We start from the raw sequence: 26,842 nt of genomic DNA on the forward strand, positions 1-26,842 counted from the left end.
GAGATAATAACTGCACTGCTTTGGCCTCTGGCTTCCGAAGGGCTCTGCTTTCCTGGCAGGAAGGCAGGCAGTGGCGATGCGGCTAAAAGCAAGTCTGAAGCAAGCGCTGGGGAAGGCGAGGCCGGCAGTGCGGGCTTGGGCTGCCCTAAAGCTCCACCTGCTGGCTCTGCTTCCCCCGGCCTCGGCGATCCCCGGGAGCGCTCCGGTGTGCGGGCGGCAGGATGCGCGGCAGCGGCGATTCTGCTGCTCACTGGAACGGCAGAGAAGGCGGCTAAGGGAAGCTGGGTCCTGGCTTGTGTACCTGTTCTTGCTCCTCTCCAATACTGTAGACCTCCAAAAAGACTACAGCTCAGTGGTTTTCTACAGATATTAAGGACACCTACTTGGAAAATAAGACACTAACTTCCTTAATGATGCAGCAAATATGCCGATTTAGAGCAGATATTTGAGACCTATGAATGGCAATGCCAAAAGCCTGTCCTGGCTGCAAAGTCAAGCAATCAAAATTTAGGAAATGTTGTCAAGATTATGTTTTATTTAAGATTTTGCTGTGGCACAGACAAATGGAAGAGCTGATGTTAGACCTTAGAACATGGCTGTGCCTCTGATATTCCCCTGACAGCCAGCCCTCTTGCACACCAGATGTCTTCTGTCTCTGTGCCATTCCATGTAGGTTTCCTGAAAATAGCAAATTTTGCCTGATTGCTCCTTGTCCTGAGTAGCCAAGAATATTTGACATAGAAGGAAGGGGAATGAAAATGCTGATTTTGGAGTTAGATGTAGGTTTGAAAAATTGGTTGCTTCTTTGTTAATTTCAAATAAATGATCTAAGATGTAACCAGAAGGTAAACATGCAGTCATCCCTCCTTGCTGTGATCATTTAGTTTTCAAACCGTTCTTAATCAAAGTACATTGCTTGCATCTCAGTAAAGCAGAAGCATGGAAATGGCCAAACATAAAATGATGTAATTAAAAAATACGATGATACTTAGTACACCCAAAGCTTCAGTTTCTGTTTCTGCACTGAAACAGTAGTGATACCAGAAGATTAATGAGCATGAGAGATTCTTTGTGAGATACTATACTCTGTAGGAAAGATGGGACATTCAGATGTACCCTCAACATTAGAAAAATTTGTTTTGCTTTCTGAAGATCTGCGTGTTGCATTCTTTTGGTGTCCAAGTTATGATGAGACAGTGTATAATTCCTTGTGGTCAAGGTCAAAAATTATTATTAATTGGGAAAGTATGATGAGAAAGTCGAATATACACACCTCTATACTGTCATTAGCAGTTTGTGTGCTCTTTCTGAGAGAATATTGTGACTTGTTTGGTAGCAGAGTCCAGAAACCTGTTGTAATAGCAAGTCTACAGCAAACTTCATCCTGTGCTTATGCACAGTTAAGAGATAGGGACAGAAGATTATGGTGGAAACAGATTAGAGGGAGAGAAGAGAAACATGAACAGTGGCTCAGATTATGCTGTGGAAGAGGTCAGCTGATAGTCTATGAACAGAATCAGATCTTCTGAATGTGAATTCTTACCTTTTCTGTAGACTGAGGACCCATCTGCAAACTATACCATCACTGTTTGACCTATAATCCATCTCCTGGGTAGTTTAAAATAGTGATAATTGTTCTTCTTGATGTCTTTTCCAACCTTAGTGATTCTATGATTATAGTACAAAGCTTTTGGCATTCCCGGGTGGGATCATGGTGGTAAGCATGGTAGCCCTGGGATTCCATGGTGGTGATTGGAGTCCCATTGCACTTCATGAGGTACACAGAGAACTCACCCTGTTAAGAAGATCTGGCAGCCATGCTCCTTTTATTTCCAAGTGAACACCTGCATTTGCAGTCTCCCCATTCTCTGTTCTGCTGGTGGTCTCTTATACCCCTTCGCAGATCATTTTTATTAACCGATTAGTCCATGTAAGCTCAGCAGAAGAGTATCCTGCCTACTTTCCCTGTGTCTGTGATTTGGATTTTTCAAACTGAGGCATAGAGGATATGACTGTGTACTGGAAAGGCAAAGGAAGTTGCTACCCAGCTTATCTCCAGGCATGGCAGAACACTGTGCTACACACCCGCCTACCCTTCATCTGTGCTTTTGTCTCTGGGGAGCTGCGGCCACTGTTCTTTAGAAAGGGAACCCAAATGACACCATTCTCTTCTGTTTTAAGTGACACTGTTCGTGCATGAAGGACAGTGCAGTGGGAGTGGGATGGGACCTGCGCCTGCCTTCGCTGTGTAAGGGGAAGAAGTGGGACGACGCAAATACAGCCCCTCTTCTGGCCATGGAGAGGAACCTGGAAAAATGAGCACAGGGCAGATCAGCAGTGTGTGCTCTGAAAGGAACTCCTGCAGGAGGGAATCTCTTCTCACAGAGAACAGGAGAGTGCCAGCCCCGGAGAGTGCCTTGCAGCGAGGCTGGGTTGGAATAGAGCTGGAGCGGCTGGTGGGTGATGTGGCCCAGGGCAGAGGGGCCCCTGTCCTGCAGCTGCCCAGGGATCCTCTGCAGCCCAGCGCTGCCGGCTTCCCCAAACCTCAAATAGTTAGGGTATCTTCATAAAGTCCCACGTTCTGAATTCATGGGATTCTGTTAGAAACCCAACTTCCATTCAAGAATAACAATACATTTCTAGCTCATAAGCTTGAAAAGATGAACCATAAGGGGTTGAAAATGGAAGGCTAATAAAAATAAATGCCTTACTGGTTTTTGGAAGGAAAACAACTATGAATTTGTCAGGGGATTTTGGTGTGTTTTTGAATTTCTTCAGGAGAGGGAAACCACTTGAGCCTCTTTCTGTGCATTCAGGGAGACATCTCAGGACCTTTCTAAGATACTTCACAATTCTGCAGGTCTGCCACAGTAGGGAGGCAGAGATGGGGAAGCAAATGGGATCAGGCCCTAATTACATAATGTTCCACTTCATTGTGCTGTCCTGCAGCTGGACAGTGCAGAATTTCCTGCACAAAGGAGCACATGGAAATTAAAAAAACAAAGGGGGGGGGGGGGGGGGTAGAGGCGGGCGGGAGGGGGGGGGGGGGTGAGGAGGAGGAGAGTGAGCTGAATGTGTGTGAAAGGATGTCAAACCAAAAGCAAACTAGCACATTATTGCAGAAAATCAAGACACACTAGTATACATGGTGTGCCCTGCTGAGCAGTTGTTCTATATGCTCACTCGTAATTCCTAAAAGAAGCTTTTGCTGTTAATAGCAGGCTGTTGTTAATTATTTGTCTGCCTGTTATTAATGTAGACAGTTCTATTTCTTAAATGTTCTTGTGATCCTAGCTTTTTTTTTTTTTTTTTAATTTCCAAAGTTTGTACAAGTATCTGCCTGAGCTCCATACATACTGCAGAAGGAAATCAAAGGACCAGTCTCATCCCTGGCTTCTGTATCTCATTATCAGTTTGCAGATTTTCTAGTGGAGGAAGCATCGAATATTTTCAGTACCTCTTTATGAGGGGCTCAGACTCCTGCTGGCCCACGCAGCAGTGTGGTTTGCCTCGAGTTCAATTCCAGCCAGTTCAGAGTCCTTCCAGCAACGTCTCAGAGCTAAGGCAGCCTGATGCAGATGAGTTAGTCAAGACTTTCAGAGGAAGCTAGGAAATTTTGTTTCTCTTTTTTTCTTTTCTGTTTTTCTTTACGAGAGCGAGAGAGGAAATAATAGATAGATATAGGTACTGCTTGGTTAGGACTTGGATGTGCTGGCAGCTAAGAGCTGGTGTGTTTGTTTAGGTTGCAAGAGGGAACAGGCTAGTGTATTTGCTGGGCTCTGATCTCTGGTTAGCATGGGAGCCCTTTTGATAAAATTACAAGTATGGAGGAAATTATCGGGGCAGTTTGAGGATGAGAGGATGAGTTATTTGATTGTGGGACTTCTCTGAAGCATTCTGCATCTTTTTTTTTCATCAGGGCTGTGCTCTCGGAGACCCTAGGTAAAATTTGGAAGGCAAACTCTACTTTGAAGGAATTTGTGTATTTAGTTACATCAGTATATGCTGACTTAACAAGACTAGAAGAAAGAAAATAAGAAGGTAGAACTTAATTAAGTTGGTATGGTTGATAACTTCATTAGGGAGAGGGCTGCTGAAGGCAAAACTACCTACATTTTACTACATGTAGGTCAGTTATTAGTTTGTTTCTTTCAGTTCTAGAACTGCTGCAGTTGTCAACATCTACCTTTCCTAAGGGCTTCAGCCGCCTCAGCTCCTGATCCGTGTGTCTGTAAGGAGACATAAGCAGGGTTTAATGCAGCAACAGCACTTCCGTATTTTCTTTCTCAGTAAACAAATCATTATCATTGACTGCTGACTCCCATGTTATTTATCTTATACTTTTCCCTATCTTGTCTTACCCTCATTCTTTCTTTCCTCTTCTGAGTCAATCTCAGCAAAACTTGGTTCCAGTCCCTGCCGTCGGTAAGTCTCTGCAGCCCCTACGGCGAGAATGAGAAAATGGGTGGGAGCTCCAGAGGCAGCAGCAGGACATGGTCTTACTGGAACGAGTGTGAGGCCAGGAACAGAGAAGCGCTGGAAGCTTCGTGCTGTGTTTCTGTGGTGTAATAGCACAGCTTTGATGGCACACTAATTCGGTTTTTTTACTTTTAGGAACCACTAAGGCAGCACTGCTGCTTCCTTAACTGTTCTGGTTCATTATCATACAATGTAATTATCTGATTCTGGTATACAGTTTGTGGGACCTATTTTCTGAGGCCTGTTCTTGGCAGATCTACCTGATAATGCAGCTTCCAAAAATGTACATTAAAGAGTCAGATTGCAGTGCTGAATGTATCATTACTTGTATTTTGGTGGGATTTGGGGCCCTGTTATGATAGGCTCCGTAAAATGTCTAACATAAGGCCAGTGCAAGCCCTAAAGAATCCAAGTTTAAAAAAACCCAAAAAACAGATAAGAATATATAATAGGCTCAAGTCAAAATCCTAACGTTTTTGAAGGAATTTGGATGTAAATTGGAACTTGGCAGCTGTGGAGGATTTATGATTAAAAATGCCAAATAAAACTCTGGTAGGAGCCTCACCATGGCATTGCTGGCACTGTCATTAGGCTGCCTTGCTGGGATTGATAGAGGCTTTCTTCCTTCTTGTTTAAGAGTATATTTCCTCTTGGAGGAAAACTGTGGTGGTAAAACTCAGCAAAGCCAACAATGTATCTCATAAACAAATTCATTTCCTTCTTCAAACATTGTTTCATTCAAGAGCAATACATTCAGAATTCCTTTCAGGACTGGGTCTTTAATTGGTTCCTTTTGCAGGCATGAAGCAGCCATTCTTCGAAGTTCCCGTGACGTTTGCTGAATTTGTTAAAATCTGCTATGTTATCTCCTGTTGGGAACGCACCCTTTACTGAATTGCAGCAAGGGAATGACCTTGATAACATACTTTATGTATGACTGGATTTGGAGTTTCTTTGGAAAGACCCACATGTTTATTTTTAAGGGTGAACGCTTGACTGTAATATGTAAAAAAAAATAAAAATCACCCTCAACGTGTCTCTTTAGAGAGGATGCAGGGATGCAGTTGTGTTCCAGGATTATTTAATGATTTTTAAAACAAACAAATGAGAGAGACCGGTTCCTGGAATGAGGAGATCTCATTTCATCTGTCTCTGAGAATGCCTCAGCTGCTCTGCTTCTCTCAGAGATTTATTTAGTAAGGCCCAAGGAAGGGGTATAGGGCATTTCCGTTTGTTTAACCTTAGGCATAGCTTTTGCTGCATTTCTTGATTCATTGTTTTTTTTGTTTTTCACACACTAGTGTGATGTACAGATGTTATTTGAATACAGTTCTTTTTATTGAGACTATACAGCCTTTTTGCCTCCAGTTAGTACGCGTAGTTATTTGAAATGCAAACGTATCTGTTCCTTCCAGTGTTTAATGTTCTGTACAGAGAAGAGACAGAAATGGAGAGAGTGACAGTAAAGGATACAATCTAAATGATTTTGTGGCTTAAGACATGAGTGCAGACTACATCCGGGAGGAATGAGCACCCATTTGGGAAGTGTTTCAGCAATTAAAGGAACCAAGTTCAGTTTATTATATTCTGTAGGAAGAAATGAAATTCAGATTGCTAGTTGCCGGCCATTCATTGAAACAGTTCCGCAACTAAAGTTACACTGATTTTAGCATTAATATTTCCTGGAAGGCTGTGGTTCAGGTTAGTGGTTTGTATTCCCTCCTTTCTTGGGACAGTTTGGAATTTTTAAAAATATTTTTATCCAATCCAGGAGTAGGGGATGCACTATGAGATTGTGACCATATATAGCAGGAGTGGTAAATAAGACTAAAGCTGTGGAAGAAGGTCTGGGATGTAACCCAGGGCTGAATGTGTTCAATTAAAACCATTAGTTAAATGCTCTCTCGTGATGATGAGAGATTAAGAGAAAATCAGCACTGGCTTTTGAACCGTCTGTCAATTAAGGAGAAACCAAAGTTGTAATGAGTACAGTGAGGAACCTTGACTAGTTACAGGAGAAGCTTGTAACCAAGAAGTGGCCAGAGCAAAATATGGCCCCATGGCCCCCTGAGCAATGACAGAGCTGAACAGAGGTTGCCACTGTTGCAAAAAAGCCGACACACAGGGACTTGCCGTGTGAGCCAGCACTGACGTTCGGTGGCAGTAACTGAGTCAGTGTGCTGCTGGGCTGTACAAATGAGGTGTGCTTCCTCGCGCGTGAAGGAGGCTTTCAGCAAAGAAGATACACGGGGTTTGTTGCACTGGGTGGCAAACACCTTCCGTTATCCCCATAGCAGTGCTGGCTGGGAATGACTTGGCTTTCTGCTGTCAGCCCAAAAGCTGTGTCATGCTGCTGCGCTGCCTCTCGCTGCGGGTGCCTCATGACCAGGACAAGAGCTGTTCTGCCGCTGCTGTGAATGCTGCCTGGCTTCTCCTCGATCTGTGTTTGCTCTGGGAAAGCAGAGGGGGAAGACTGGCTTGTGCTTTTTTACCAGTCCTGGGCCTAGGTCCTCCAGAGAGCTTATTTTCACAATTAAAATGGAGTTAATAGGGATTGTCTTCTCTTCTGTCATGCCCTCTTTGTGCCCTCTGCTTGGCTGGGATGTGTTTTCTGAAGAAACAGACTGAAAATGTGTTTTAATGTTACTTGGTCCTCTAAACTATAGGTGGCTCTTGGAAAATGGTGTTTCAGGTGCAGAGGCACATTTGAGCTTTAAACAAGGCAGATCTCCTGTCTCTGGGTGCTTCCACACAGCATTTATCTAGAGATCAAGGTAAATTTTAACCTATCTGAGATGCTTTCTCTGAAGTAACTGCTTCTGAAGAAATAGAAAAATGCTCTTGATTTTTTTAAGTCATTCCCCACTGTCTGAAACTCGTGCCACCAGTGGGTCACAAGCATCTGTCCAGTGGCAAACTTGAACCCAAAATGAATATTCTTTGTTGATGGTTCATTTCAGCAGTAAAGACATGAGCTACACAGTTCTAGTAACTGAAGACTCCACATCTTTATGTGTTTTATTCCTTGGAGTTTGGGTGATCTGATTGCAATCGCACTGCTTTTAGGAGAGAAGCGATACTGACCTGGTCATCCTGGCTTTAGTATAGTTAGGGGTGTATCTGAAACAGTTGCCAAGGTGGTTTCTTTACTGATGCTTTTGACTAGGAAGCATCACCAAAATAAATTGGGTTCAGTTTTGCTACATCAGTATCATTTATTATGGAAAACATTGTGAGCTGAAATATATGTAGATGGATAACAGCTTGATGTCATTAAGTTATTTTGTATTTTCTCAGTTAGAAGACAGTGGGATTCCCTGATGGGTAGGCCCAGTGTAGGATCAGAATAGGATTACAATATATTTTTCATCTTAGAATAGGTAAGTGTTTCAATATTTTAAAGAAAAGGGTGAAATACTTAATATTTATTACACTTATAGCACAAAACACTTACAGAGAAACATCCAGTGATGAGGAATGATTCAGTTGTGATGCATTACCCTGCCTTGCACAGTGATGTAGCTACACACTTCCAGCTGGCTTCACTTTGTATGACCACTGTGGTGATACATTCCCAAGAGACTGAAGCACTTTCTAAGGAGGGAATGCATTGTCCTCGTCGCATCAACAGTCCTTTCTTGGGTACACTGTGACATCCTTTTTGTGGGGTGTGTTTGTCACCGAGCTGTACGGGAGATGTGTGCGTAATGGATCCAGTGGAAATAAACAGTGTTTTCCCCCTTAGGAATATTTGATCTATGATTTATTTATCCACCCAGACTTGGACTAATAGCATGTCAAATGCTGCCTGTTTGTTTTCCTGTTGACATATTTCTATCAGCAGTGTCTTCTGTGTTACAGACAGGAAAAATATTAGCAGACTTATAAAACAATGGCTTAACGAGACCAATTCTTTGATGTAAGCTAGATGGACTCCACTTGGGAAAATAATAAGAGATTAGGTGGAGGGGAGGGTTTTTTGTCTACTGAGAAATTGTTCACATGAGGCTGGAAGAAGAGTAAATTGAGACTGACCGACTCCACCAGAAGGTCAGCTGCTGACCAGCGCTGGCAGGCCGGTGTCTGCTAGGGCAGAGCTTGCCTGCGTTCCCCTGTGCAACTGTATGGAGACCTGAGAGATCTCTCTTTTGCACCTTAGCATGCACCAAATCATAGTGGAAAGAATCAGGCTTGATATCACTGAAAACGCCTGGTGACAGCAAGCAAGTCAGAGATAGCGGCAGGTAAGAAGTACAAGTATTTTGACAGGGAAAAAGAGGCTAAGAGAGTCTAAATGCATCGTCTTGCCATAAGTGATCAAATGTGTTTAATCTGTGCTTTTCATGATCTGATGCTGAGTTTGCCTTCTCGCATCTGAAAAAAAAATCAGTGGGAGTGTTAAAGCAAAGATTGTCAAATTTGATTACGGGGTTTGGGACACCACGAGCACCCATGGGTAATTCACTTAGTCAGGAGTCAGAACTCTTGTATTAGGTACCCTCCTGTGTAACTTTTGGCGAGGTAGTCACTTTCCTTTTGCCTTGTCTATTTATAAACTCTTAAATGTCCAGGAAAGGTAGAAACCTTTATTATGTGCTTTATTCAATACTTAGTTGAATGGCTGTTTCTTCTGTTAGAGCTGCAAAGTCCATTGTAATAAAATGAATAATGATGGAGAGTTTTGCCAAAGGTGTCTCCTATGACTTGTCACTGTCTGAAGGGCTGGTTCTTTTCTACTAAAAGAGAAGTTTACCCTATATAAAGCATAGACCTTCGCCTTTAAAATTATCAATAGCAAAGGTAGAAAGAATGGCTCTGGCTCCTTATTTCAAAGGTTGTTTGAGGTTTAGTGTAGGTTTGAGTTAATAATAGTCAATAATGCATTCAGACTGCTGTTTCTCTCTCCCCAGTGTACATTGACAATATATTTTTCTGCTTCCAAGAGACAGACTGTCAAAGACATAATTAAGTAACATTATGGGGGTTGGCATGCTTTCATTCAGAAAACCAGCGTACAAAACCTAAACATTTTAAATTATTTCTGCTTTGAATGGCTGCTGTGGTTCATGGCTGGTTATCTTCAGTTTCAAAGACTTCCGGCATTGAGGAAAACAGCTTTCCTAAAAGCTGCTGGCAGTTCTGGTATGACTCCTTCTAGTCTCCTACACTTTTTCCTGTTCATTTCTTTTTTACATTTTAAGAAAACATTTTGAATTTTCCTGCAATCTTTGATATCAGGAGATATGAGCAGAAGCACAGACTTGCGTATCTAATTGTGCACTTGGCCTTATCTTTGTCTGCAAGGCTGATGTTTACTTTTGAAAAGGAAATTATTCTTTTTAAACAATTATAGCCTCTAAGCTTTCATCATGTCTTTCTAATTTGTAGTGTTTTGCTTCTAGTGCACTGTCAGATGCTTAGTGAAGTTGTAGGAAGATAATGTCCTTAACAAAAGGGAAGCAATTGTTTTGGTTTGGTTTTTTGTTTTTGGTTTTGTTTGGTTTTTTTTGGTTTTTTTTTAGACGAAAGTTCTTTTTAACAATAATCTGAGCTGATCAAAATGTTCTTGATAAAGGGATTTTTTAAATTCAGTAAGGGTAAAGCTATGATCCTGCAGTAGGGAGGAATGAGCAGTCACAGGAAGAGAGAAAGGGGAAAGCTGGTTAAGGAGCAGCTCTTTAGAAGAGGATCTAGGGCTTACAGAGCGGCGATAGCTGTATACGAGTGCGCAATGAGTGTTACTTTGGAAAAGCCAAGCCTTATGCTGGAGGTGTATGAGCAGGAATAGTGAGTGCAAACTAGTAGAGAGAGTCTTGTGGTGTACTGAGGAATGGTGGGTCTGGAGCTGCAGTGCTGTCTCAAGGAACTTGAATGAAAATAAACAGAAGTCTAGAAAGCACAATCTGTGAGGAAAGAATGAAAGAGGTTTGGCTTTTTGACTTCAGAAAGGCAGGCTGGGAGATGCATGAGTGAAACAGGCATGATGACAAGCTCTGGATGTATGTATGTACAGATATAAATAGTTACCCTGCAGAGAAGCAGAAATAAGTCAATTCTTCTTGAGCAAGGGGAACATCAGACTTGGTGACTTCAGCTGCAGAAGTATTCAGGTCAGACCATGAGAAAAACTTAGAATTCTAACTGGAGAAATTGCTAAGCAGTGGGTGAGATTGCGTGGCAAGGAGGGCAGTCTTCCTCTGCGGAGGCCTCTAATGACAGGTTTAATCTAATGAATTCTCACCTCTGCAAACAAATTCCATTTGCTGGGTTTATAAGAAGGGAATAATTCTTTTTTTCTGTGTGTTTATTGGGTATTCTTGCTAATACTAAATTCACAATGAAAAATAAGCTAGGTAATATTTTCAAAATGCCTCAATTTTGCTAGCAATTCCTAGAGAATCCAAATCCCCAAATTCCTATATAAAACCCATGACTGTTTTGAATTATTCCTGTTGTAGTTGTAGTACTGTACACTGCTAAATTGAGTCTCATGCAGCCTGAAGAGATAGCACGCTCAGGGAGACTTCTGGAAACTAGGGAAACATGCTCACTCTTGCCTGTACCCAGTTTAGAACAAAGCAATGAGCACGCAGGTGTAACTTTAAAGATGAGCCTCACTTAAACCTCATCTTAACATGCAAAATAAGATTTTCAACAGAATATTTTCCAGATAGTCTAATACAAACTGACTGATGAAAAAAAAAAAGTTAACACAATTGATTTACTTTTAGCACATGAAAGCATGTAACAGCATGAAAACAGAATAATTGTGATGCAAGAATAGAGGAGGACCATATTGTCGCAGTGCAGGGGGCTAAAAAAAGACAGCAGTAGGTAGTGCCTAGCTAAGGTAAGGAACTATTTCCTGTTATCACATTGTTGTGTCTCTAAAGTCTCACCAGTCAAGCTGTGGTTGTTACAGAATATCGTGAACTGAGAGGTTGGCACAATAAATTAAGACTTCCATACAGTGTTACCAACTGTGATATTTTTTCCATGGTGAGGGCAGTGTGATTCTTATCACTGTTAACAGTAACTAGCCATGGAATTTTTTCCCGTTTTCTAATAATTAGTATTATTGATTGATGCCCATGGGATTACGCATACACTTAGGTGCTGAGCAGAAGGTGAGTCCTTAAATGACCCTTCTGCATTTCCTTTGTCACGGCACTAAACCTGCTGTGCTTCTTGAACTTTATCTGAGTGAGTGCTGCATACTGTATTTATATCAGACACAGGTTTTTGTTTGCATTTAGGCTTTACGAAATGTCAGAATCAATCTTATACTAATGAAATGTCCAAATTTCATCTCAGCTATGAACATAGCTGCTAATCCTATAAGATGTTTACTTTCTGCCTCTCTGACTATGTATAGTAACAGAGAGTCTGCCAACTTAAGCACTGCTGACAAACGTCTCCCTGCTGCTAGTCAGTCTAATAAATGTTATTTCATTGAGTAAAGATTTAAAATTAATTAATTAAATGTCATTAAAATCCCTTGCAACCTTTGACAAGTTTGCTCTTACTGCAGGCCAGTGAAAGTAGTTACCTGAATCCTGCATGTGCCCCCTGCATCTCACCCAGTTCAGCAATTTTTCTGTTTTAATCTTGCCATTTCTTAACTTTAATCATTGTAGAATACAGCTTCTGATGGTAGTGGAAGTGTTTTAGGTGGAAACGTGGAGGGAGGAAGCAGAGAGAAAGGCAGGCTATTCCAAGGGATGCAAAACCGACAGGAAGAACGCTGGCCAGCATCCAGCCTTCCTAGCAGACCATACAGAGTGTAACTACAAACCTTATGAACCTTTCTTAAAAATTGATTTTAAAGTTTTTCCTCTGGCGTTCTCCAAGTGAGAGCTGTGTAATTCTCAGCATGAAATCTCAGTCTGCTTTCCTTGCTGAAGGCTGTGGTCAAACAGCTCACAGACAGACTGTCCACAGAGCAGTGTGGGTATGGTTGGGGATGTAGTGACATTTTTAACATTCAGTTTCTAAGCTTCAGGCCCTGATTTTCTACATCCATGCATTCTGTGTAGCCCTTGGCACCTATGCAGACACCGCTAGAAGCCTGCTCAGGCAGAAGGGTGTATTTATTGGCACTGGCACAGTGCCTGAGGAATTCCCCAGGAATAGGGCCCTGGTGTGCTGACCATCACAGAAAAAAAGATCTCAACAAATGTTTCTCAGACTTCTGACACCCAGGGAATGCTGTGTTTTCAATGGGAATTGCTAGGCAGGTGACAGTTGTGACCAAGCAGCCCTTACCCTGTGCAGCAGTCCTATGGACAGTCATTAGACCTGTCAGGCGACAGGACCCTTCTCTGGACTCCCGGGGCTCTTGGTCCTGCCGGGTTCTTGAGTGTGGTTGAACCAGGTAGAACACACGGCTGTCTTGCACAATTTCCCTTGCAAACCATCGGGGAATCACTGAACTTCTTTTTCCCCTACAAGATATGGAGCAAGCTGAAGAGGAAGAGGAGGTAACACCCACAGGAATGCTGTGGGAATATGATTTAGCGCCCAACCTGCTCTGATGGAGATGAGCACAACAGCTCAGATGCAGCAGCCACTGCCTGCCTCGGTATCTCTGACTGATGCTGCACAGCTACTGACGGTGAAAACAGGAGATCCATTTTCGGATGCTTTCCATCAAAGTGTTACTGCTCCTCATCGTTCTGCTGATGGCAGCAACCAGCCAGGAACTGTGTGTTTTTGGCAGTTTAGGAGCAGACCTTATAGCAGTATGATCTGACATGAAACCCGGGTGTGTTACCTCTATTGCTGCATTTCTTTAGGCAGTGCCACTGATACAGCAAGAGAAGGAGAAATACGGTTTTAATTTTCTTGGATCAGAAGATCTTTCTTTCAGAAATCAGCCTCTGGTGCAGCCAGTGGAGGCCCCGTTGATTCCCCTTCCTTAAACAAATACATCGTGAATTATAGTATTAATATCTTCCTTGTTCCAGAGGGAAGAAGGAAAGTCCACTTTTCTAGGTGACCTGCCATTGCCTTTCATGTGTGCAGAAACAGGAGCCTAGCTTTTAAAAAATGTAAATGAGATTTATTCATAGTGTATGTACAGTTATCAGAAAACATGAAAACCAGCAACTCATGGGCCCTTGTTCTTTGGAATTAGTTGTGTTTTCCTCTTGTCATAGACTTGTCCTTGTCTGGTTCTCACCCTTGTTCAGTTAAGATTGCTGAAGTTTCTATGTACTTTTCAGTGTCTTATTTTGGTATCTGTGGAGGATTTATCATAAAATCCATGTTACAGCACGAGAGAGGAGTACTGATTAAATACATGATGTTTCCTGTGGTGACATGGGACCAAATATACCTTTCTAGCTCTACTGTGCAGGACTCAAAATGATCCTTAAGCACCCCATAGAATTAAGAACTCACACCTCAGGAAGTCTCAGGCAGAAAGGTGTCATCCCTCAATGCCTGATTGAGAACCATTTTCTGTTTTGTATTTTTAACCTTCTCCTTATGTTAAGTTCCTGCTCTGCCACTTAATGTAATGCCCATTTATTGCAGACTGCTTTTAGTTTGGTCTTTTTAAAAGCTCCCCGAGGCACAATGATGCCTAGAAATTAATGTATTCCCTTCCCGCACATCAAGCAGATGTGTGTATATTGAGTTAGTGTCTCTAACGTTTAGCTGATTTCTTTTCAGAGCAGAGTTGAATCACTGCTAGATACCAAACCCATTTGTGGCCTTCCACAATATTTCAAAGTGCTTGTGTGACTTGCAGGTTTTTATAAAATCACTAGTCCTGACTATGCACTGTGTAGAGTGCTCCGCTTGTTGCATGTGGCTGGATTCAACAGGAGCGTGCGTAAGGCGCCCTTGGCATTGCAAGGCCTTGAAGGGGTTGTGTTTGCCATCTTTGCGCAGCTATCCTTTTCTTACTGGTTGAAATAGAACTCATCTTTGAAAAGGTTACTGCTGGTTGAAAAGCCGAGGACTTTGGTTAACATACTAGGCAAAAGCATCCTTGCCAAGGAATTAACATGTATTCCAGGTAACTGTATAGCCAGGTTAGGGTAACTCCTGCTTCTCCTTCTCTAAAGTGAAAGAAAATCCTCTCCTAGTATTCGTATTACATGGATCCACAATTGTTACTTCTCCACTATGGTTGAAGGCACTCATTTTCCCTGTAAATGGCAATGCTTTCTTTTCCCTCAGAAAAGTGTGGTATCTCTCCATGTACCTGCAAATCTTCTTTGTATCACATGCCTTCTTGTTGACACAGTCAGAAGTAACTCCTTGGAAGAGCATCAGTCCTGTCCTACTTTTCTACCCTCACCATAAAGAAAAGTGCCATCAGACTCAGAACTAAAAATGCCATCTTCAGGTTGCATTGTGTTTATGAAGGTAAGACATCATAAGGATGATTTCCTGTAAATCTCCCCAGCCCCTTAAGGTAGAGTACATTTTCCACTGTACTGACTTAGCTGTTCAGTAAAGTCTTTGAAAAATATAGATTTATTTTAAGCACAAGAAACATCAGGATAGGCACAAATATAAATACAGAAAGATGAAACATGGCAATGAACCTGCAGCCAGACAATGCAAGCAATACTTTAGAGGCAGAGGTTACCTTTTCATATATGAAACCTGCTGAAAATTGGCTACTTTTTGTACTCGACATTCCAGACCTTGCTCATCTCAGTTTTAATTTAAAAATACCCTGTCGCACCCCTTACAATTTTTTATTTAGAAGTTACTTGCATAAATAGGTATATATTTTAAATACCATATAAAGTGCATTCAGATGAAGGACGGAAAAAGGTAAAGGCCCGTTTCCAGTGCAGTAGAAGGGACTGAGGCAAAAGATTCTCAAATCATTGAAAGAGCTTGGTTCTGAATAAAAGCCCAAGAACATACTGAGTAATGGCACAGTAATGCAAATGTGGTTTCTAGGAGACAACTTTACAGAGTATATACTAACGAGTAGAACTATGGCTTGACAGCGTATTTGCCCTTTAAGTTTTGCAGAGCAAGGTTGGGTTCCTCTGTTGATAACTACTAGAATAAAAATATGGTGAAGTTTGAAATGATCCTCCTAATGTGATCCTGAACAGTTGTAAGTAATTCCAATTAGTTTTTGTTGTTAGAAGTGCAGCCGTTTCCATCTTTAACTAGCCTTTAAGCCTAAACCCATTTCTGTTAACATCAGTGAATCAGCATGTCTCCTTCAGAAGCTTAGGCTTTAGAGTTCACAAGTAGTTAAGGGGAATCTAAGGACAGCTAAAAGAAAACTCTAGCTTCAACTGTCACCTTCTTGTAACTCATTTGTGCCTCTCAGAAACTTGAGAAAGGCTAAGGGATATTGCAAATTAAAACACTCTGGCATCATTTTTTTCCCTTAAGACATGGAATTGAGCAACACCAAAAATTCTACTTGTTTTTACACAAGCGGACTCCTCAGTCTCCTTCCTGAGAGGTCACTGCAGTGCTGGAGCCTCTTACCCCTCTTAGCACGTCTGTTACTTTTGTGGAAGCATGAACTTGGAAGACAGTGAACAACATTCCCAGTATTGTGACACTGATATCAAGGACAGAACAGCTACAGTGTTTTTTCCCCTTACACTCAAACAGGAATCACACCTTCTAATATGAAGGTAAAAAAAATGAACATTTTTTAAAAATTGTAACTTCATCTCTATTTTATATGAATTGTGCTCATGAATAGCTGGGGAAAAAAAATCTCTCAGAATTCAAGAGCTGAATTCTTTAACTCTGCTCAGTCATCTTTTTTGTCAGAGGCAGTTGAGTTACTCTCTCCATTGCCTTCAGGACAGACTTTATTTCTTGCAGTTGGTGTTGTTTCTGAGACCGGGATTGTACACTTTCTAACTGGACTGTGTTTGACTTCAGGTGACTCAATGTTGTCATCCTCCTCCAACATATCTAACTGGTATCTCTGTAGCTCGAGGTATGTAGTAAACAACTTGGCATATTCTGGATGCTTGAGTGCAAAGTCCTTGAACTCATCTGAAAAATATAAAAAAACACAGATACTATAGTGCAGCAACAGAATCAAAGAAAATTTCAGTGCCTGCTCCTTTTGCTGAAGCTGATCGCCAGTTACTTTCCTCTGAAGCATCTCAGGGAAATCACACAAATTATCTAAGTCTGTGCTTCAACTGTTTTCCCCAGAAACAGGGTATGAGAACCATCAGATAATTTCAGGGAGAAAAAAATGTAGGAAACTGTCAATATGACTATCAGAGTGCTCTTTGTTACAAAGGACGTAACTTACCATAGGACAGCTTCCCAGTTTCATCTGCGTCTATTTCTTTAAAGAGCACAGCAACATCAAGCTCAGGCACCCCCAGAGCTGACCGAATGATAGAGGCAAACTCAGGTTCCGTTATAGTGCCGTCCTCATCCATGTCGAAGAGCTGGAAAAGACAATGCATGTAGAAATGCTTTAGCATCAGTTTGCCTATGAGCCTTCTGTGCACATCAGCCACCCATATTGGGTTTCTAGTATTCAAGAAGTGATCTGCAAACAATGTCTGGGATTTGCAGAGACTGGTTTCATCTCAGCTACTTTCTCTTGCAAAAGATTTTATGTATTTTCCTGGAATAAGACTAAGCAGACACTTAGCAAAGCAATGTACATGCTATAGGTGGGATTAGAATGTTCTCTAATAGGAAAAGTACGTAGCAAACCTGCAACAACAAACCAACCTCACAGCATTAGTTCAGTGATAAAATTAATACAAAACTGATAACGTAAACCTTTGTTTTATTTTTAATTGTCACTATGAGTTACGTTAAGGGTCTACTGGATTCAGCCACTGTATACTGGGACACCTTAGATTTTAGTCTTCATTTGCATTCAGTTATGGCACATCTGCCATCAGATTAAACTTGCCATATTTTATACTCTGACATAAAACACCTAAATTTTAGTATATGTGATCTGTCACCCACTAAGGAATTATTGTAATTATCAAGGAATTTTGGTGACTGGAATGCAGGCAGTAGGTGTACACTGATCACCCATCCCATTCTTCCCAGCGCAGTGACAGTAAGCATCGGCTATGAATCAACCCCGTGAGAAATGCAAGTGATGGATGGCTGTAATTCCTAAGTTCTTGCTACAGGCAAACTTTCCCATGGCGAAGGAAAGTACATTTAAGCAGCAGAGAAAACCAGTAGCAAAAGGAAACCCACAGTTCCATTTCAGACTGAAACAGGCTTTTACCAGCTGAACCAGTTATTTTCTGCTGAAACTGGGAATTAAAACAGATCAGTAATTTTATAATCAGTGCAGCTGTTAAGATACTGATGAGTATAGTCTAGAAAATGAAACAGCAACAATAGCTGCTAGGCTTGCTTCTTCATAGGAATCTGTAGTGATAAAACATCCTTGAAAAAGCACAAATGAGTTCCAACACCTGTAGTGCTTAACTGTAAAGCGGCCAGTAGATATAATGGATTGCCATAAAAATTCTGGTACTTCCCGGATATGCATCAGTACTAAAAAGTATCCAGATTAAAATGAACATGGTCTATATCTCAATATATTGTATTAATGGGTAAAAGATCAGTGGGTAAAAGCACTGAATCTACGTCAAAGATCTAATGGAAAAAAAAAGTCACTTGAGCATTTTCCTGTTCATGGATTCATAAGTGGGGCACCCTTGATCACATATTGCCTGCCTGTACTTGAGATCTGAAAGGAGCTACTGTTCTTGACTGTTTGTACTACCAGGATACCAGAGTACAACAGATGATCAATAGATGATCTTAGACGCAGCCCAGTTTTGGATGTCCCAGGCCTGAATAGCCCTTCTTGATATTTTTTCCCCCTCTGCTTTGTTAACAACAAAGATATTGCTCCATCTATTGTCTACTTGTGACATTGAAGAATCACAGCAGAAGAAACCTCCGGCGAAAAAACTGCAAGTGCTGCTGAATCATTTTTGGAGTTAGCCTGCCAAGTTACATATTCATTAGTGCCTTCACACGGCTTTTGAAACCCTTTTCTATGAAGCTGATGCCTGCAATTCTCCCCCTCCCCTTCCCACTCTAAATGTCAATTGGTTTAAGCATATTACTCACATTTGCATAACAGATTGAAGCGATAAACTTATGATTTGAAAGCTAACAGGTTTGCAGTCAGTCTTGATTTGTCAGGTTTGAAGATTTACACTAAATTGAACTTACCTGAAATGCCATCCGAATAGTCTCTTCCGTGTTGGCTGGGTTACACAGAACAGACAAACCAATTACGTATTCTCTGAAGTCGATGGTGCCATCTCCATTCTGTAGCCAAAATATGCAGTAGTTATAGTTAATATTGCAAATCATTTTAAAAGCTGTTGTATAAACCAACTATACAACATACACCAAGTTTACAACACTAGAGGTATTTGTTCTTCCTGGAAAAAATACTAAAAGCTCGCCAAACATATGTAATACTAGAGCAGAAGTAGCAAGATACATATTTGCAATAACTAGAAACTGGGTATCAATTTCTATCTTATAAACACCCAAACGGAAAAGATTTAAAACAACTGACAAATTTTTCTCTAGTATCTGACCTCCAAGACGCCTCTAACAAGACTTAGAATACCTGTGTTTAAGGTAAATGTAACAGCTCAGGGAGCACTGGCACTTGCTAAAGTTCAGAGACCAAGGGAACACCTTGGAATAAACAGGCCAACAGCGAGGCTGGTGCCTTGAGTTCATTCTTCCTAAGAACCTTTAGCAATAAAATACGAGCCAGTGAAAGTACAGCCTGATGATGCAGTAAATCCATGTGGTCTACCTTAACCCCTTCTTTGAAGTAAATGCATTGCCCTACATCCTGTTTTGAAGCAAATACATTGTCCTACCTTTCAAGGCAGAAGGACAATTAATTCATTGCAACAGCCTCTCTGATAATTTCAGTTTTGATCTGAACACACATTTTAATGTGTTAACTGCAAAGCTACATCAGCAAAACATTTGAAGCTTGCTTTGATGGGATTCATGATTAATTCTATGTGAGCTGTATTATATTTGCTGATACAGAATATGGCAGATGTCCTCTGAAAGAGATGCTTAAGTCAGGAGTGTTCCTGTGACCACACTGAAAGTTTCTTGAGGGTTTTGGGAAACATCCAGGCTGAGGAAGAAGCCATATAGAAGCATTAGGTGATGGGACACAAGCGTAGTTAGTGAAAGCAGAGTAGAGAGGACTAGTAGCTCATAGTTTGGAACATTCACAATAAGGGCATTCATCAAAAACATTTTAAAAGCAAACAAAAGTTCCTTTTGTGAATAATGTGTTGTGCATTTCAAGAAGAAAAAGATTTTCAAAAAAGTGGACTCCCTAAGTCTGAGAACAGCATGAAACATTTTCAGCCAAGCGAGAGAGGGGTGGTGTCCTGGGTAAATCTGCAGTGAACAGCCAGATTTAGATTCTATTTCTGGCTCTCCTACCAACTTCTACTGCCCACTTGAGCATACCAGCCTTAACCTTTCTGTTCTTGGTTTTCTGCTGCTGCATAGTGGAATATGGAGCTTGCCAGTGGAGAAATGCTAAGGATGCTCTGTAGAGTGCTTTGAAAATCTTGAGTTCTATGAAATAGGGATTTCTGTTATTGAATTTAGGTCTTAAGATAGTCCTTAATTAACAAAATATGTGTAATAAGGTGTTGAGTACTATCTTTTCTTTATTAAGCTATATATGTAACAGGATTTAAAACTGCTAAGATACAGTTTTATTTAGCCTTCAAAACCAAGTCAGGACTGTTTTGCATGGGCAACTGTTATTTTCTTTATACTGATGGTGTAACCAATCTTTTCTGAAGACATGCAACCTTTGAACATCTTGTACTTCAAAGGCCTCTAGATTTTAAGGAAACTTTTAAGCAAAAATATGAATAGTCTTTAAATTACTTCTGCGTGTGTCTAAGGGATATAACTTTTGACAGATTTTAATCATTAGAAAAGGACAATGTTCTCTCATAAATGCTATTTTAATCTGTGCTCTCATTGTGCCACAGAGTTTGACTTGAAAAAATTTGGCTACATCATAGTTCTCATAACAACAATAGATCTAACTTTAAAACATATCATTATAAACCTAAACTCTTAAAACAACTGAAGCAAGATCGTAGATAATAATTGCTCAAAGTTCCATGGGATATTATTTTTGGACAGTCTTATTCTTAGCAAAAGATTGTTTGATGCCATTAGAATATTTTTTAAATTTATTTTTAAAGTTAGGAATAAGTATCACAGGAAAAGAACTGGGAAGTAAACTTTAAATAAAATAGTCTCATTACAAAACAACTTCTGAAATCTGTTAACACAGCTATGGCTGCACGTGGAAAAATGACAAAAGCTAGTAAGGGTCATATTACCTTCATTAAAGTGTTAAAACCCAGTAATCAAAAGCGGTGCAAGCTGATACACAGAACTCCAGGCATTTGACTAGGAAATAAACTTATTAAACTTGCAAGATCACGTTGTGACTAGCTCCGCTAAACTGTAGGATGCTGGCTGACTTCCAAATGCTCTGGCATTTTTGTTAAGGAGAAATGATAGGGTTGCCTGGAAAAAGGGATGAGAGTTAAACTGAAAATGCAGGAAAACCTTCCGTGTTTGTGTAGCACCACCGCAAACAAGCACTTAAAATAGTCTTTCTGTGGATATTTAGCTGTGTTTGCAGATAATATTTTAAGGAAGCAACATGTGAGCTGAGCTCCAGTTGTCTAAATAGCAAAGTAGAACATAAGTATTTAGATATTTGTATTTATGTTACATAAAATAATCAAAACATAGTGTAACCTCAGCAACCCTTGTTTTCTTTAAGGAAACTAATTTTCTGCTGCTATTTTCACTACAGCATGCCATGGTAACTTGGGTTTTGTTGCTGTTTTTTTTATATGATACAGTAAATCTTACACTTTGGGAAACAAGAAAGTTTGCATTGTCATAAGCAGGCTCCATCTAGATTGCATAAGGACTGCAAGACAGATGCAGTCAATAAAGTTTAAAGTCCTGCTGCTTCAAAACTTTTTCTCACTATGTAAGGCAACAGGAGAAATCAAGCATGTATGTATGTGTGCTAGTCATTCGTGTTCTGTTTAGCTAAGTAAACCCTGAGTCACTTGCAGGGCTACCACAGAGAAGCTACAACTGGACCATTTGGGGAGGAACTGCAGGTGCACCTCTTGTGTTCACAACCAGGCTCATCATGAAAGGGAAATTCTGAAACAAAGCTGGTAGGATGGTGCTCCCCTAGAGGCATCACACTTTCCCTCGTGCTCACTTTTCTATCACTCAGAGCCCAAATGCCGCTGTGGATAACTGCGTGCTTTTCCACTGAGTAACTGGGAGGGGGGTGAATGCTGTGAGGAAGGAAGTAACCTCTTCCATCACAACTTGAGCCGACATGAGTATTTCTACAGTTTCTGTCACCCAGCTTGGTATTACACAATGTGCAGGAGGAAAAAAGTCTGGGCAGAGGTTGTAAATTACTTTTTCCTAAGTTGCGAGTAAAAGGCTTCTGCAAGTATGCCAGGGAGAAGATTTCATCAGTTTGGAAAACCTTATTTGCCAAATGTAACTGCAAGATTTAGAAATCAAAGCTATGGAAATTTAGAAACAAAATCAAACCACAGTACCCCATTAGCATTCAGATGCCTTGCAGGTATTGTGTGTTATTTCTCAGTCACTGATGTCTCCCTGGGAGGGGCAGGGGCATGTGGACTCTTGCATCTGGAGACTTCTTGCAGTGAGTGTGCGCTCCTCCTTTCACATTCCAGTCAGCTAGCACACACCCCAAACAATTTTCTTTTAAAGAAGCACAGCCCTGCTGAGAAATCTGCCTTGTTACATTGCAGTGCAAGAGCCGCTTTCATCAACTATGTATTCCTTAATTAAAAAAACAAATCTACTTTTGACAGTTCATTCTTTTACTCAAAAATTGACATCTCAGACAGAACTACATACCTAGCTTGAGTGGGATGCTGCACCCTGCTGAAGTTTATCTCACATAGCCAGAGATTGATTTTGGCTGGCTGGCTGCTCTATGACTGCATCAGCACAGCAAGCCTCTCTAAATATAAATGTAGTATTTTAAGTTGTTTTCATTATAACTATAATAAGGCTTCAAGGAAAGAGAGAAAACACCAGTTAACGAAATTGTAAGAAGGAAAAAAAAGGTTGTAAAAGTAGCCTTATTTAAGTCTTCAATTTTGTAGAACTGACAATACCACACAGGTTTTGCTTCAGCAGACAAGCATGAAAAAGCAGAAGTAAGGAAGGAAATGAAATATGATTATGTAAATTGATTGATCATTATAGTTATTGCAACTCATGTTTTTTCCCTTGGTAGAAATAACTGCACAACTCTCTTTACTAGTGACTGCCTTCAGGCAAGCAGAGCTTTATTCCAGCTTAGTGACTGCTGACAAATCGGAACAGTAACATGACAAAGCAACACCAAACGTAGAGCTTTCTGTATAATAGTTACACTAATATACAAGCCACTTTACGTGAAGAAATAACTAAGCTCTGATCCTTCAATACATTCCCTCACTTCTAGAGTCTAGAGATAGTTTCCTGAGACAGACTTATGCACCCGTCCCACTGACAATTTACACAAACCCTTCAGAAAAGCATGCACAAGAGCAATCGCAACACTAAACTGAGCTGTCTACCACTAGCTATGTCTGCCTTAGAACAAGGAAAAGACTACAGTTCTGTCATACAGCACGGCAGTCTTCCATGTATATCTTCCAGATGAAGCTGCTGCTTCTCTGCTATGCCTTCACGAATACATGGTCAGCTGCAGCCAGTCTTCAATGGTCATTTTGATATGTCCATCTCCATCTCGGTCCAGGGACTTGAAGGCCCGGAACATGCTGTCAAGCCGCACCAAGCAGCTAATGAAGTTGTTGAAATCCATGCTGCCGTCCTCATCGGCATACCTGCGCACCACTACCTGGCAGAGTTGGTCATTCAGGTGGAACCCCGCAGCCCTCAAGGCGCCCGGCAGCTGAGCTCTCCCAACAGTGCCTGACTGATCAGTATCGTACTGCTTGTACACATGTTGCCATTTCTTGATGTTGTTCCACAGATACTTAAACTCTTCAAAGCCGAGTTTGCCATTTGTATCATTGTCCATGACGGCTACCATGCTACGGCATGTGTCTAAGCTGAAGCCATCTGTCTTCAAGTCTGGATGCCTGGAAACCACTTTGTTCAGGATGTCTCTTAGCTCTGTGGCACACACTTCCATGTCATCTCCAGCCAGCTGGATGAAAAGGCGACGAAACTGTCTGATCTCCTCACTCTCATAAGCTTCCACATTTGTAAAATGACTGTGAGCAGGTGGAGGTGGCTCTGGATTATACTGAGCTGCTGCTTCACTTATAAGATTGACAAGACCTCCAACAAGTCCTCCAAGATTCCCTCCATGTCCGCCTCCTGTTAGGAGACCTCCAAGGCCACGTGCAAGGCTCCCTCCACGACCACTACCACTTCCTCCACTCAGCAAAGCTTTAGCAAGAAACATCGCAAAGGTTTTTTAAAGGGAGTTACTCAGAGATCCAGTGCTGCTTTAACTCTCTGAAGCTGTTTCGTGTCTGAGCTGGGCGTGGGCAAAACACAGCTTAATTGCATGCTTACACCCTGCCTGTGCATGTCTCCAGCTGACAGAGTTATCTCAGATCTCAGTAATTTCTGTCAATTGTTGATATGCTTCTATTTCTTTCTTTCTTTTCTGCATAGTTAGCTTTACGTGATTTGAGGCATTTTTTTAGAAAAAAAAAACAAAAAAAACCAAACAATGAGGCTGAAAGCCATGGAGCAGAAGTCTCAAAATATCTGTGGTCATGATGGAAGCAATCTGATAAGAGCCCTGCCACATTAGTGTGGCTGTTCCTCAGTTAAGCTGACCTCCTTGAAGACGAACACAGCAAAAGCTTACTAGAGTCTTATGTGTTCTTGCAATCTTTTATACCTTCAATTTTTTGGTGAATTGAGCATTACGTTGCTAATTCTAGTTGCTGACACTGTTGTGCCAGATAGGGAAAGTGAAAGGAGACTTGATTGCCTTTAGTTATTTTGGTTGCCACACCATATTTCTATTGTATGTATTGTGCTTCAGGACTCCAACCACACCTTCACAGGAGCCAATGGTCCAAGGTGGGGAGGAAGAATGAAGAAAGGATGAGTACCTCACTCTGCTAGAGCTTCAGTGCATTCAGCAGTTAAGGACATACATTTGACTCTTCTCTATTTTAGAGCTCTTATCTGGAAAAATCCTGAAACAGTTTTAATCAGCATATACAACACAATGACCGCTCAAGACAGGTGTCCTGCTAAAGCTAACTTGATGAGGAAGAGTGATGCTGAGTTGGGAGAGCTCCTAAGATGAGGAACAAACTCCAGTTCGTAAGTACTTGCAGTACAACACGCTGCTTGCACTGTGGCACATACTGGATCCCTGTAAGTAAGATGATTCTATGCTATGCTCTAGTCACTGACGCTTCTGGGTATAGTCAGAGGGGTGCATCCACAGAGCAATTTTTCTCATCTTCAGAGAGAAGCAGAAAATGGGAGAGATCACCACTGCCTATGGAGGAAAGCCTATATGATCAGATTAACACTGATTAATTGAGCTGGAGATAGGAAAGTGTCTTATAGTGTCTAATAGTACCCGTCACCGTCACAGCAGGAACACACGCTCCAGTCAGGTTCAATCTTCCTTAAATTATCTAATTACAACTACATGAGTTAATTAAGCTGTCAGAATATACACAAGATCAAAATCTGGGGTAGGCAGAAAAAAATATTCAGCCATTACCAGCACGAAGATTATCATCTGATGATGGTGCAGCAGCTTGGTCCAGGAGATGGCTGTCATCTCACAAGTTACAAACTGACCAACCTTTTCCCATCAAAACTTCAGAAGGAAACCATAAGTCACCTATCTTGCCTACAGGAATTGCTAACCAAGCAGCATTTACTAAGCTTGAGATAATGAATTAAATATCCTTTTGGGATGTGATTCATAACAAAACACTGTCAACAAGAGTTCCAGTCAGTTAAGCAGCTACTCACCCTGTCAAAGAGTTGAAACAGCTCTTTGAGGACATCTGAAATAGGCAGCTTCAAGTACTCTGCAAACTCCTCAATTCCAATTCTTCCTCCTTTGGAAGCACTCGCAATAGCAGCAAAGCTGTCCAGCTGCTCTCTGACATGATTCCATTTCAGGCTATGCAAACATGAGGGAGAGGAGATATTTCCATACAGTAGATCTTGGACAGATGGAATTTCAGTAAGAGTTATCACAGTGTTCAAAGACGAAAAATAGCCAAACAGCACGTGTCTACAGCATTAGAGATGATGTTACTTCCAACCTTATACTTTATATGAAATCGGCAATTAAGGACTGCTCCCTCCAGTTATTAATATTAAAAGCAGCAGTTATATGCTTGAGTATATCAGACTTCTTTAGAGTAATTTCCCAAACCTAGAATCCTGTGTCCAGTAACTAGGCTAGTGTAGCAGAGAGCTTTTCATTACCATAAATTCAGATCATGCTCTAGGGTGAATATTTCCTTAACAGAAGGGAATACATCTCAGCTCTACTAGCTAACACTCTACTGGAACACTAGTATTGCTACAGCCTGCGAGGTATCTGATCTCTGCAGAAATACACCACTGCACCTCAGTACAAATAATCACGATTGCTGTGTGACTATTGAAGGCTGTTCCAGACAGACCTCTGTGAATGGATATATAGCACATACGTAACAACTCAAGATTCACTGCGCACAGACTTCAGATTTGACCACAGCCACACCAGGTTATTTGATGGATTTACTGTATGATTAAGAGGTTCAGTCCTGAAATTTCACTGTATCCAGACAGAAAATGTCACCATCACTAGGGAAACATGGCTGCACAGTACAACTACGAACAGTAAGCCACTGGCTGAAGTCTCAGGCTAGAAAGAAGGTTTTTTACTTCCTACCACACACTTCCTGTGCATCTCCAGAAGAGCAATTTAAATTGTGCGCCAATATTACCATCAAGTGCCTAAAATAAGTACTGCCCTATCTTCCTCACCTTCTGGTGAGATAAATCCATAAAGATTAGACTTTATATTTTTCCTCTTGTAACACTGCCCACAAAAATTACTTGTGATTAGTTGTTACTGGGATTTTCCTCATCTCTGATTTCCATATAGTTTATGTAAGTTGTATACATAAATACACTATACCACATGTTTTGTAGACGGCCTTCAACACCTGCAGCACCACAGTAATTATGCTGCCAACAGCTAAACTTCCCTTACTTGAGTTTCTTGCTAATTTTGGTGAACTCCACCAGCCCA

The 26,842-nt window shown here is 41.1% G+C and overlaps 2 protein-coding genes across 2 annotated transcripts in view; both read right to left on the reverse strand.

The window, feature by feature from the left end:
- Nucleotides 1–16,228: 16,228 nt before the first annotated feature.
- The window catches only part of LOC104466838 (lysophosphatidylcholine acyltransferase 2-like), a gene marked incomplete at its 5' end in the record, with an annotated part of 24,926 nt that continues 14,312 nt past the window's right edge, over nucleotides 16,229–26,842 (reverse strand). The window contains 5 exon segments of the mRNA XM_010080392.1: nucleotides 16,229–16,479; nucleotides 16,748–16,889; nucleotides 18,667–18,765; nucleotides 25,564–25,717; nucleotides 26,804–26,842. The exon segment at nucleotides 26,804–26,842 is cut by the window's right edge and continues 25 nt beyond it. Coding sequence (XP_010078694.1) covers nucleotides 16,229–16,479; nucleotides 16,748–16,889; nucleotides 18,667–18,765; nucleotides 25,564–25,717; nucleotides 26,804–26,842 — 685 coding nt within the window.
- On the reverse strand, nucleotides 23,267–24,013 carry LOC104466837 (calpain small subunit 1-like). Its single transcript, XM_010080391.1, has one exon. The coding sequence runs from the start codon at nucleotides 24,011–24,013 to the stop codon at nucleotides 23,267–23,269; it is 747 nt and encodes a 248-aa protein (XP_010078693.1).

The sequence above is a fragment of the Pterocles gutturalis genome, unplaced genomic scaffold (assembly GCF_000699245.1).
Source record: "Pterocles gutturalis isolate BGI_N339 unplaced genomic scaffold, ASM69924v1 scaffold14339, whole genome shotgun sequence".
Taxonomy (NCBI): Eukaryota; Metazoa; Chordata; class Aves; order Pterocliformes; family Pteroclidae; genus Pterocles; species Pterocles gutturalis.

Bases quoted from the DNA above. Each gene is read 5' to 3' on its own strand.
- LOC104466837 (XM_010080391.1), bottom strand. From the start codon at position 24,013: ATGTTTCTTGCTAAAGCTTTGCTGAGTGGAGGAAGTGGTAGTGGTCGT.